The 13,231-nt window shown below is 45.5% G+C and overlaps 1 protein-coding gene across 4 annotated transcripts in view; it reads left to right on the forward strand.

Moving 5' to 3' along the window:
• LOC106563260 (nuclear pore complex protein Nup214) overlaps positions 1-13,231 on the forward strand; it is a 58,635-nt gene that overhangs the window by 2,791 nt on the left and 42,613 nt on the right. For 3 of the 4 annotated variants that reach the window (XM_082958178.1, XM_014128682.3, XM_082958177.1), the window contains exons 3-24: positions 43-197; positions 542-740; positions 862-932; positions 1,060-1,123; positions 1,262-1,365; positions 1,452-1,558; positions 1,738-1,804; positions 2,307-2,433; positions 3,511-3,669; positions 3,839-4,313; positions 4,420-4,559; positions 6,366-6,448; positions 6,548-6,631; positions 8,729-8,878; positions 9,104-9,262; positions 9,487-9,593; positions 9,728-9,919; positions 10,986-11,068; positions 11,148-11,231; positions 11,322-11,612; positions 11,856-12,023; positions 12,759-12,867. In XM_082958178.1, the coding sequence (XP_082814304.1) occupies positions 43-197; positions 542-740; positions 862-932; positions 1,060-1,123; positions 1,262-1,365; positions 1,452-1,558; positions 1,738-1,804; positions 2,307-2,433; positions 3,511-3,669; positions 3,839-4,313; positions 4,420-4,559; positions 6,366-6,448; positions 6,548-6,631; positions 8,729-8,878; positions 9,104-9,262; positions 9,487-9,593; positions 9,728-9,919; positions 10,986-11,068; positions 11,148-11,231; positions 11,322-11,612; positions 11,856-12,023; positions 12,759-12,867 (3,178 nt within the window). The remainder of the gene's footprint in view (positions 1-42; positions 198-541; positions 741-861; positions 933-1,059; positions 1,124-1,261; positions 1,366-1,451; positions 1,559-1,737; positions 1,805-2,306; positions 2,434-3,510; positions 3,670-3,838; positions 4,314-4,419; positions 4,560-6,365; positions 6,449-6,547; positions 6,632-8,728; positions 8,879-9,103; positions 9,263-9,486; positions 9,594-9,727; positions 9,920-10,985; positions 11,069-11,147; positions 11,232-11,321; positions 11,613-11,855; positions 12,024-12,758; positions 12,868-13,231) is intronic. The other variant, XM_082958179.1, reaches the window with a different exon arrangement.

Below are 13,231 nucleotides of genomic sequence, written 5' to 3' on the forward strand. Positions count from 1 at the left end.
CTTACTCCCTTCTCTCTCTTATCCCCTTTCTCTCTCCCTTAGTTGAGGGGATAGCAGCCTTGACTGATGTACCTGTGGAGTTGCCTGTGCACAACCTGGGCCTCAGTAGTGATGAGCTCACCCTGTCAGTCAGCGGCATGTCAGAAGAGTCTGGCCTGTCATTGGACTTCTACGACGTTCGCACCTTCATCAACAAGGTGATTAACTAACTCTCATAACAACCCCCACCTGCTAATGGAGCAGATGGATCGGTTTATGTTCTAGTATCTGCTGCAATATGTGTGTTCTCTTCATTTTTCATTAGGATCTGTTATGGCCTGCTTTTTTGAGAGGCAAAATGTCCATCTTTGGAGGACAGTGTTAGAAAACCACTTTTTTTCAGAGTGAAGTGATACGGTTTCGTCATGGTGGAACAGAGTTCAGAGTCCAAGCTTTGATATCAACCACAAGCACACTAAGACTAGTCACCCCCACTTCTTCAGTTCCATATTTTCACCACACACTTAATCCCCTCACTTCTATGGCTGTCCCCTTTCTCCAGGCCCGACTGCAGAAGTTGCCGTTTGTGACTCTGCGACCTGGAGTCGGCCTGGGCATAATTGTGCAGGACCTCAAATGGAACCCGGTGCAGGCGTCCATGCTGGCCACCTGTCTGTCTGACGGCAGCATGATGGTGCTTGAGGTCACAGACAGCGTCACAGTGCAGGCCCAGCTCCCCGCCACCGAAGGAATCACCTGTGGTGAGTGTGACATAATGTGTCATCACTTTAAAGATTACATGCTGAAATTATTTACATTTTCATGTGATTATCATTTATACAGTTTTGCTCACTATTTCTGTCATCTTCTCTCTTCATACAGTATGCTGGAGTCCCAAAGGAAAGCAAGTGGCAGCAGGAAAAATGAATGCAACAGTCAGTCAGTACACTCCAGTAAGTCTGACCCAACAACTCCAGCATAGTACAGTAATTGTAGACACACTCATTATCCCTGTGCCGTGTGTATGATGTAGTATACGCCCTGGTGTGACTCTGACTCTGACTCTGCTCTCCTGAACAGGGGCTTCAGGAGAAGAAAGTAATCCCTTGCCCAAGCTTCTACAGTTCTGACAACCCTGTCAAAGGTAAACTAGACACAGATCCCGCTGGCCTGAAGCAATAAACCTCTTATCCTTTTTAGACATTTTCAGTGCCTTTATTCTCTGGCCAAATAACCCGAATCTCACAGATATGTTTTCTTTGTGTTGTCCTTTCTCTGCCAGTACTTGATGTGCAGTGGCTGAGTACGTTTGTGTTTGCCGTGGTGTATGCAGCAGCCGATGGCTGTCCAGAAACACCCCCTGAACTGGTGGTGATCTCCCTCCCTGTGAGTAGTACCGCTGCTCAGTGACAGAAATGTTTTCCTTCCTGATAGATGGTGACATTTTGACAATTAACATGTTGATCTGACAGACAAAGACCGAGAAGAGGGAGGAGAGGTACCTGAACTTCAACGACCCCGTCTACGGCACCTGCACAGAGAGACAGCTGCACTACTTCCTCAGCCACATAGAGGACTGGTGAGACGCTGCCCACTCTGTATTCTGCCCTGCCTGTGTACAGAACACTGCAAAAGCTAAAAAGCTCTTGTTTGTAGAAAGTGGCTTTTGTATGCGTACTCAGTTGGTATAAGCTCTGTTTTGAGGAACAACCGTCAGGTTGGTTAATCACGTATACTCCTTGTTTCTCCTTCTTTCAGGGATGTTGTTCTTGCCGCATCGGCAGCCTCCATTGAAGTCAGTGTCATTGCCAAGCAAGAAGATAAGGTAATATTTGGGGACCAGCTATTGGTTTGATTCTCACCTTGGGTCTTAGAAACTATAGCAGGTCAATGTGGATTTCTCAACTTCAGATGTCTTTGTGCACCACATAGTCAGATCCATTAGGTACCTCCCACAAGCAAACATCACCTCAGCATCTTCTGATAAATTATTATAGAGTAGCAAAGCCTGGGCGGCAGATAGCCTAGCAGCTAAGAGCGTTGGGCCAGTAACCGAAAAGTTGCTGGTTCGAATCCCCAAGCTGGCTGTTCTGTCCTTGAGCAACGCCGTTAACCCCAAACAACAACTATTTCCGGGCGCGATGACTTGGACGTCGATTAAAGCAGCCCCCGCACCTATCTGATTAAGAGGGGTTGGGTTGCATTCCGTTGTGCAACTGACTAGGTATCGCCTTTCCCTTCCCAAAGGCCAACTAATGTTGATCAATGGAGCAACTGAGTGTCTATGTTATGTAACCTCTGCCATGTGCTGTTGTGGTGTTGTTCAGTCCAACTGGGAGCTATGGCTGCTGGAGGACGCCAGTAGGGGAGAGCTGCCTGTTTCACAGAATAACGACGACACGCTGCCTTTGGGCCTGGCCATTGTCTACACCAGCCAGCAGGAGATCCACATCAGTGAGTGGTTGCTGCTCTCTCCTCTTCCAACTTTCCAGATTCTTCTATGACCCCATTCCAAACCGGTCACTTGATCCTTGACCCGCATTAGGATTTGTAAATGTTTAAAGTAAGCTATTTGACAGACACTTCGGCCAACCTGCCATATTGTTACCAGTCCAGTTTGCTCAGATCTGAGAATGTAGAGTACATAGGGAGCTTCAAGCAAAATAAGATGGTGAACCATTTGGAATCAGCTGATATGTTGGTAAAACCATGGCAGGATCAGTGAATGATGCACTTCAATTAGAAGCATAGTTCAACTTTTTTTAATACACTGTGCAACGTTCATCTCCTTGGTAGCAGTTGGTAGGCAACGCTGGTTGGCGCAGTGGTCTTTTTGGGCAGCTGTGAGATGAAAAGTGATAAGCTACTGTCTCAGAATCTACTGTTTAAGGCAGTCAGACAGTCACATAGCACCGCTGATGTTGCTGTCTGGGCTGCCCACTCTAAAGGACTCCACCAGCAAACCAAATCAGCAGTTTGTGCAGCATTTTGAAATGATTGTACTCTGATCAAACCCAAGTGAGACCTCCGCTGTATTGGAGAGAAAGAGCGAGGGAGAGATTGTGAGGCCCACGCTCATTAGAATGACTCAGACAAATGAAATGACAACAAACAGCATAGCCAGACAAGCATGTCTGAGAATGTTGATGAGGTTTACCTTGAGCTTTCCAAACTTTTGTTTTCTCTATGGAGAGTAGTCTCAGGCAATCACACTCATTATTTGTCTCATCACACTGGCCTTAGTGATGGTGCTCGGGGCTTTATTTCTTATTAAGACCTTAAGGTCTCTTAATTCACACAGAAATATAGCCCTTCCTATGCTCTGTCCTTGTACTTATCTCAGCTTTTGTGTGTGTGGGCGTGCATCTGCCTCAAGAGCTTTAGTGTGTTTGTGTGCCTTTCAATGGCTGTGTTTGCTTTTGTGTTGAAGTCTGTGTGTTTATGCCTGTGGGTTTCTCTCTGACTACCCATAGTTGTACTGCACTTCTCATTGGCCCTCTAACATATCTATCACCTCAACTGTCGTTACAGCCGATGAGAAGACTCTTCCCCCGGTGCCCACTCTGCTGCTGCTGTCTACAGACGGAGTGTTGTGCCCCTTTTCACTGCTCAACCTTAACCCTGGGGCCAAGCAGCTGGTTGCTGCCCCCACCAACCTGGCTCTGGATGGAGAGAGACTGCCCCCTGCGGGTCTGGAGGAACTTTTTCATATTTACAAATAGTTGTATTTATTTTCTGTCTCACTGGAGACATTTGTCTTATGATACTTGCTATACCTATACTACTAACATACTGTGGAGTACTTATAATGGTGATGTGATATGGCTCACTAAAATCAGCGCTCTCCTCTGCTTTGCAGGTTCTGCAGCTCCCCCGCCCCCTTACCCAACCACACTCTCATCAACCCTTGGGTCGTTCCCTCCTCTCCGCCCCCCCTCGTCCCCCACGCAGACTCCCCCTGCCTCCCTGTTCACCACCACAGCCCCTGCCCCAGCTCCAGTCTCCTCATCCGGCTTCTCATTCTCCATGCCCCCTTCCTCTTCCACTGCTCCTCCCGCCTTGTCCCTCGGGGGCTACACGGCCTTCAGCGCGGCCCCAGCCTCGGGCACCTCCGCTGGTTTCTCCTTTGCCTCCAAGCCCCTGACTGATACCCCCGCCGCAGCCTCCTCCTTCTCCTTCAGTGCCCCCAAGCCTCCAGTGGTGGAGACTACTCCAGACCCCTCCCCCACTTTGACGCCCACCCCCCAGCGCCTGGCCACCGCCTCCCCTATCACGGTGCTCCGAGGTACCCCCGAGCCAGCCACTCCCGCTGTGAAGATGAACCTCAATGACAGGTGAGAGGAGAGTTTGATATAACTTGTTGAATAACTTTTACTGTGTTCACATATCTCTTAGATGCTAGCTGGCTGACTTGGCTAGATATATGTTTCTGTTGCTCAGGTTCCTGGCAGTGGAGACCCCTGCTCCAGCTGCAGTTCCAGCCTCTCTGCCCTTCTCCTTCACCCCCAAACCTGCCTTCTTTGAACCCACTAGCCAGCCCGCCCTGCTGCCCATTGCCACCAGGCCTGCAGCCATGCCAGGTAAGGAGAATGATGAGCTTTACAGCATTATTTATACATATTTATATGAATGGCTTTGATAAAATAATACAATTTTAATTTGTATACCAACATTAGCATATTTGTCAAATCAAATCAAATGTTATTTGTCACATACACATGGTTAGCGGATGTTAATGCGAGTGTAGCGAAATGCTTGTGCTTCTAGTTCCGACCATGCAGTAATATCTAACAATAATCTAACAATTTGACAACAACTACCTTATACACACAAGTGTAAAGGAATGAATAAGAATATGTACATAAAAATATATGAATGAGTGATGGCCGAACGGCATAGGCAAGATGCAGTAGATGGTATAGAGTACAGTATATACATATGAGATGAGTAATGTAGGGTATGTAAACATTATATAAAGTGGCATTGTTTAAAGTGACTAGTGATACATTTATTACATACATTTTTCCATTATTAAAGTGGCTAGAGTTGAGTCAGTATGTTGGCAGCAGCTACTCAATGTTAGTGATGGCTGTTTAACAGCCTTGAGATAGAAGCTGTTTTTCAGTCTCTCGGTCCCAGCGTTGATGCACCTGTACTGACCTCGCCTTCTGGATGTTAGCGGGGTGAACAGGCAGTGGCTCGGGTGGTTGCTGTCCTTGATGATCTTTTTGGCCTTCCTGTGACATCGGGTGGTGTAGGTGTCCTGGAGGGCAGGTAGTTTGCCCCCGGTGATGCGTTGTGCAGACCTCACTACCCTCTGGAGAGCCTTACGGTTATGGGCGGAGCAGTTGCCATACCAGGCGGTGATACAGCCCGACAGGATGCTCTCGATTGTGCATCTGTAAAAGCTTGTGAGTGTTTTTGGTGACAAGCCAAATTTCTTCAGCCTCCTGAGGTTGAAGAGTCACTGCTGCACCTTCTTCACCACGCTGTCTGTGTGGGTGGACCATTTCAGTTTGTCCGTGATGTGTCCGCCGAGGAACTTAACTTTCCACCCTCTCCACTATTCCGTCGATGTGGATAGGGGGCTGCTCCCTCTGCTGTTTCCTGAAGTCCACGATCATCTCCTTTGTTTTGTTGACATTGAATGTGAGGTGATTTTCCTGACACCACACTCCGAGGGCCCTCAATCAAGCCTACCACTGTAGTGTCGTCTGCAAACTTGATGATTGAGTTGGAGGCGTGCATGGCCACGCAGTCATGGGTGGAGGTGATATGGTCTTTGACTAGTCTATCAAAACACTTCATGATGACGGAAGTGAGTACTACGGAGCGGTAGTCATTTAGCTCAGTTACCTTAGCTTTCTTGGGAACAGGAACAATGGTGGCCCTCTTGAAGCATGTGGGAACAGCAGACTGGGATAAGGATTGATTGAATATGTCCGTAAACACACCAGCCAGCTGGTCTGCGCATGCTCTGAGGACGCGGCTGAGGATGCCGTCTGGGCCTGCAGCCTTGCGAGGGTTAACACGTTTAAATGTTTTACTCACGTTGGCTGCAGTGAAGGAGAGCCTGCAGGTTTTGGTAGCGGGCCGTGTCAGTAGCACTGCATTGTCCTCAAAGCGAGCTAAGAAGTTGTTTAGTCTGTTTGGGAGCAAGACATCGTGGTCGGCGACGGGGCTGGTTTTTCTTTTGTAGTCCGTGATTGACTGTAGACCCTGCCACATACCTCTCGTGTCTGAGCCGTTGAATTGTGACTCTACTTTGTCTCTATACTGACTCTTAGCTTGTTTGATTGCGTTGCGGAGGGAATAGCTACACTGTTTGTATTCGGCCATGTTGTAGTTTGGTTTGTGATCCTTTATCCTTTCTGTCTCATCCCCAGTTCGCCCAGTCCAAACCAGTACACCCCCCATGGTTGCACAGAAACCTGCCCCAGCCACCCAGACAAGTGCACCCACTCCACAGGTATTAAAACATCAGCCTTCTCAGGTATTAGGCCAATCCATTTCTTGTAGTACTGGTCATAATTGTAGAGACAAAATCTGTCTGTGTTCCCTCCTGTAGGCAGCGCTGAGTGTGAAGGCCCTGGAGAGACAGCTGCAGCAGAGGAAGGACTCGGACCCAGTCATGGCTGGAATACTGGAGGAGGTAACAGATTCATCTAATGGTGTTTCTCTTAAAGCTGTAGTCTGCACAGGTGAAACAGCACCACTGTTCGTCCCAGCGCCTTTGTTATTGGTTTTTTTTTGGGTTGAGGAAACAGGCGAGAAGCGTCCGGCATTGTGATTTAAAAAAATACATATACAGTACCAGTCAAAAGTTTGGACACACCTACTCATTCAAGGGTTTTTCTTTATTTTGTGTATTTTCTACATTGTAGAATAATTGTGAAGACATCAAAACTATGAAATAAAACCCCAAGAAACAAATCAAAATATATTTTAGTTTCTTCAAAGTAGCCACCCTTTGCGTTGATGACAGCTTTGCACACTCTTGGCTTTCTCTCAACCAGCTTCATGAGGAATGTATTTCCAACCGTCTTGAAGGAGTTCCCACATATGCTGAGCACTTGTCGGCTGCTTTTCCTTCACTCTGCGGTCCAACTCATCCCAAACCATCTCAGTTGGCTTGAGGTTGGGTAAATGTCCCACTAAGCGCAAAGCAGATGGAATGGCATGTTGCTGCAGAATGTTGTGGTAGCTTTGCTGGTTAAGTGTGCCTTGAATTATAAAAAATCACTGACAGTGTCACAAGCAAAGCACCATCACACCACCACCTCCATGCTTCACGGTGGGAACCATACATGCGGAGATCATCCGTTCACCGACTCTGCGTCTCATAAAGACACGGCGGTTGGAACCAAAAATCAACAATTTGGTCTCATCAGACCAAAGGGCAGATTTCCACTTGTCTAATGTCCATTGCTCGTGTTTTTTTGCTCAAGCAAGTCTCTTCTTCTTATCGGTGCCCTTTAGTAGTGGTTTCTTTGCAGCAATTTGACGATGAAGGCCTGATTCACACAGTTTCCTATGAACAGTTGATGTTGAGATGTGTCTCTTACTTGAACTCTGAAGCATTTTTTTTGGGCTGCAATCTGAGGCTGGTAACTCTAATGAACTTATCCTCTGCAGCAGAGGTAACTCTGGGTCTTCCTTTCCTGTGGTGGTCCTCATGAGAGAGAGTTTCATCAGAGCACCTGATGGTTTTTGCAACTGCTCTTGAAGAAACTTTGAAAGTTCTTGAGGTTTTCCACATTGACTGACCTTCATGTATGATGGACTGTCATTTCTCTTTGCTTATTTGATCTGTTCTTGCAGTAATATGGACTTGGTCTTTTACCAAACAGGGCTATCTTCTGTATACTACCCCTACCTTGTCACAACACAACAGATTGGCTCAAACGCATTAAGAACATATTAACTTTTAGCAAGGCACACCTGTTAATTGAAATGCATTCCAGGTGACTACCTCATGAAGCTGGTTGAGAGAATGCCAAGAGTGTGCAAAGCTGTCACCAAGGCAAAGGGTGGCTACTTTGAAGAATGTCAAATATAAAATATATTTTGATTTGTTTTAATGCTTTTTGGGTTACTACATGATTCCATATGTGTTATTTAATAGTGTTGAAGTCTAAACTATTATTCTACAATGTCGGAAATGTAAAAAATGGTACTGTAGAGAAGAAAATATGTGGACACCCCTTCAAATTAGTGGATTTGGCTATTTCAGCCACACCCGTTGCTGACAGGTGTATAAAATCATGCAATCTCCATAGACAAACACTGACAGTAGAAACTAGTGAAGACATCAAAACCTTACTGAAAAGCTCAGTGACTTACATAGTTTTGATGTCTTCACTATTATTCTACAATGTAGAAAATAGTAAAAATAAAGAAAAACCCTTGAATGAGTAGGTTTGTCGAAACTTGACTGGTATTGTATATTCTGGTGTTCTGTTGCGCGTGCAATGATGGCCGTTGTTTAAAGTAACTTCTTTGTTATAATATTCCAAACCGGCGTAGCTGTTTCACCAAGTAAGGATTCCAGATTTAAACTACTGCTATTTAATTACTTTTAAATTTTATTACTTAATGCTGTTTGTTGTCATAACGTCACATAATCGCTGTAGTTAACCCACAAAGGAATCGGACCAACCACTTGGCTATTTCCAGCACCATGCTCCAATCATTTTACAGTGAGTATATTGTCATCATGGTAGCTTTATGCTGATTGTGTTCCTCTCAGATCGGCCATTTCCAGAAGGAGCTGGCTGACCTGAAGTCGCGCAGCCACAAGGCAGACTTTAGAGTGGGCACCATAGAGGAGATGAAGGAGCTGAGGAAAGAGTCTAAGGACCTCCACATCTTCACCCTGGAGATAAAAGAAACCACTGAGGTACGAACTGAATTTGATTAGATTGTATTATTAAAATGAGAGGTAAGGCCAGTCTTAGTCAGGACATGAAGCTTGGTGAAGTTGCCATTGTTAATGTATCCAGTTGTGTCCAATTCAAAATAACACACAACAAACTGGTACCACACACACTATAACCTCCTAAAGACCTAGGTCCTTTCTATCCCTCATAGGCTCTGACCATGTGTGTGTTCTTGTTCTCCCCAGTCTCTCCATGGGGACATCAGCACTCTGAAAACCACCATGCTGGAGGGCTTTGCCGGTGCAGAGGACGCCAAGGCCATGAGTGAGCTCAACAGAGACAGGGGCTACCTGCAGCTGCTGTACAAGAAACCACTGGACCCACGCAGTGAAGACCAACTCAAGGTAAGCCTGGGGGGAGGAGGGTGATGGCTCTATACATTATGGGAGGAAGAGATGGATGGTTGGGTGTGTAAAGGGAACTTCCATGATTCATCAGGGTGGATGTTTTAGAAATGGCAAAGGCAGAACACTATTGAAAAAGATGACCCATGTTAAACTGTTTTTCGTATAGCAGACTTTGTTTTGTTGGGTGATAATTTCCTCTGGTGGTTTTTCCCCATAACCAGGAGATCCGCAGGCTGTACCAGTATGTGAAGTTTGCTGTGGAGGATGTGAACGACGTGTTGGACCTGGAGTGGGAGAAACATCTGGAGAAGAAGAAGAAGAAACAGAAGTGAGTGAGAAAAAGAAAATAGATCACTTTCATTTTTGACCTGTAATTAATTTCCCATGACAATTTCTCATTATCATTGTATGTTAAATGTTTCCTTTCTAACCAATTCCCTCTGTGACTCCTGTCTCTCCCAGACACATGATTGTCCCAGAAAGGGAGGCTCTGTTCACAGCCCTGGCCAACAACCTGGACATCATCAACCAGCAGAAGCAGAGACTGGACACACTGGTCAAAGACCTCCATGCCCTGCGGCTCTACAACAAGACTGCAGCCTGGAGTACTCCTGGCCCCACCCAGCCCGCTGCAGCCACCTCCACAGAACAGGGGTATGTACAAGGGTGTATACCTGAAACACAATGGCCAGATATGTAGCAGCACGAGGATGTTTTTGGTCTGTTTAGTTTTTTTATATTTCAAATGTTCACTGGGGCGTGTGTGTGTTACAAATAATTATGCATAGTGGATAAAAAGTGAAGTAGGCTATCAGTCCTCATGAACTCAGTTCTCATGCTGCCAAACATACCCTCGTAAAACTGACTATCCTACCGATCCTTGACTTTGGCGATGTCATTTACAAAATAGCCTCCAACACTCTCCTCAGCAAATTGGATGCAGTATATCACAGTGCCATCCGTTTTGTCACCAAAGCCCCATATACCACCCACCACTGCGACCTGTATGCTCTCGTTGGCTGGTCCTCGCTACATATTCGTCGCCAAACCCACTGGCTCCAGGTCATCTATCAGTCTTTGCTAGGTAAAGCTCCGCCTTATCTCAGCTCACTAGTCACAATAGCAACACCCACCCGTAGCACGCGCTCCAGCAGGTATATTTCACTGGTCATCCCCAAAGCCAACATGTAATTTGGCCGCCTTTCCTTCCAGTTCGCTGCTGCCAATGACTGGAACGAATTGCAAAAATTGCTGAAGTTGGAGACTTATATCTCCCTCACTAACTTTAAGCGTCAGCTGTCAGAGCAGCTTACAGATCGCTGCAGCTGTACACAGCCCATCTGTAAATATCCCATCCAACCAACTATCTACCTCATCCCCATTTTTAGTTTTTATGCTCTTTTGCACACCAGTATTTCTACTTGCACATCCTCATCTGCACATATATCACTCCAGTGTAAATTGATAAATTGTAATTACTTCGCCACCATTGGCCTATTTATTGCCTTACCTCTTTACTTCATTTGCACACACTGTATACTCATTTTTCTATTGTGTTATTGACTGTACGTTTGTTTATTCCATGTGTAACTCTGTTGTTTTTGTCGCACTGATTTACTTTATCTTGGCCAGGTCGCAGTTGTAAATGAGAACTTGTTCTCAACTGGCCTACCTGATTTAAATTTGGATGAAATAAAAAAATTATTTTTGTGTTTAATAGTTTGGACAACGAGCTGGAGAGTTTGAGAGATGCACTCCTGAAAGCCAGTCTAGAGACCATTCCTAAGACCTCAAAGTCTTCAGGTAAAATACTTTCCAACCCGTGTCTCACTGTGTTAACTATTGTGATGTAAATGTATTATGACTCTTTCCACTTCTTCAGCCAAGATGTCTCCAGTGAAGCAGTCTCAATTGCGTAACTTCCTCTCCAAGAGGCAGACACCACCAGTCCGCTCCACCGCTCCAGGTACTCCCAACACACAGAACATAGTGAGCAGTGTAGTGTAAGTAATGTGTGGAGTGTACTTCTCCTGAATGGTTCCATCTTTTACCCCAGCCAACCTGTTCCGCTCGGCCTTCCTCTCTCCCAATTACTACGAGAATCTGGACGATGTGAGCTCCACCTCCTCCCTGTCTCAGACCCTGGACCCTGACTACTCCCATTGTTTTGAGGAGGAACCGGAGCCCGAGCCTGCCCCCCTCCCCGTGCTGCCCACCTCTATGCCCCGCCACCCCACGGTGGTACGCACCCCTTCCATAGCCCCAGGGTTTGGTGCCATCCAGTCGACTCCTTTCAGCAAGGTGCACCAGGGCATGGGCCTGGGACTCAGCCCCATCCTAAGCACAGGTAGGAAACTCCATAGACTTTTTAGTTGATCTTTATTTAACCAGGTTGGTCAGAGAACAAGTGGTTCTAAAACTTTGCTGTTGTACTATGTAGTTTGTATTGTTTTATATTCTAGTAACAACCATCAGGACAGAGAGGGGACAGCCAACCATATGACAAAGTGCTGTTCAATGTGGTTTTCAGAGAGCTGGTCTGTTGTACAATAAGTTATCAAATGTGCTAACATCTTTAGCCATTTTCTAGTTCCAACCAATAAGATCAACATGAGAGGTGCGGACAGCACGGCACTAGCCACTAAAACGGTGAAGCACGGAGCCCCTCCCACTGAGAAGGCCTCACCCGTCCCCCTCCCTGCCCAACAGGCTGCTGCTAAAGCCGCTTTCCTCAGGCAAATGGCTAATCAGAAAACAGGTAGGCAGGGCATGACCTTTGTAGAGGTTGCAAATAATGGAAAGTGTATTGCCTTTGTGACTGTTTTTCTGTCACTGTAACTCCCATACAACGTTGCATTTACCTAGTAAAAAAATAAATAAATCTGTTTCATTTTCTGCTCCGCACAGGACATGGGACCTGTTTCCGTATTGTTCGACCATATTAGGCTCTTTTAACCTTAGTAGTATAACTTGCTAGTTTGTAAATGTTTTTATCTGGGAAGAAGCTTTCATTGGCTTTCATTCATCACTACACTGAAAACAGTTTGACAATCCGATGTATTGACCAGCAGAGCTTTAGTGACCGGTAAAGCTTTTCTGCTCACCATCTGTCTTCATGCCATATTCATACTCCGACACCATGGGGAGACAAAGACCAGGATCACTGGTGAACTGACAACCCCATGGTTTAACTATGCAGAATTATGGTTGATAAAACTTTAGTCAACAAATTAAATTATTTAAACAGTACTTCTAATCAATTAGGCCTATTCATGATAGTATACATCTGTGTGTCAGTAACCCAACATAACGTGACATTGAGTACTGTTAGATGCACACAATTATGCTATTATTGTGGATAGTCAGATTAATATAATAGTTTGATTAAAATGTTTACATGCTTTGCAAGAATAGCAACATGCTTTTGCATGTATTTTATCACTTTTGTATAATGATGATGATCGTTTGATTTTTCTCCTTTGTGGACAACCAGTGGTCAGTTCCTCTCTGGCAGAGTCTACCCTGAAGACTGTTCCCCAGGTGGTCAACGTCCAGGAGCTCAAGGACAAAGGACCGCCACTGCCTGTATCCACTGTGATCAAGTAAGTCTTTATTACCATCCCTCTTCATCAGGGCTTTACCTGGGGCCTACTTTCAACAATGCTAGGCACCTTTTCTGATTGCTGTTCCCAAAACATCAAATATATGCACATAGATGCACACTATATATAAAAATATATATATGTAGGTAAGAAATGTGACAAAGTAAATACATTTCTCGTGATTAGGAACACGGCTGAATGATTCCTATCTCATACCACTACAATATTACAATAATTGGATGATTCCAATCTGACTCACCATTACTGTACACAGAACCTACAGTCCACATAAATACTGTACACAGCAGCTTTCTTGTGTGTGTTTCTGTTTGTCTAAGTTAAAGTCCTGTGCACTGCAGTGTTG

The sequence above is a fragment of the Salmo salar genome, chromosome 11 (genome assembly GCF_965601325.2).
Source record: "Salmo salar chromosome 11, fSalSal1, whole genome shotgun sequence".
Classification (NCBI taxonomy): Eukaryota; Metazoa; Chordata; class Actinopteri; order Salmoniformes; family Salmonidae; genus Salmo; species Salmo salar.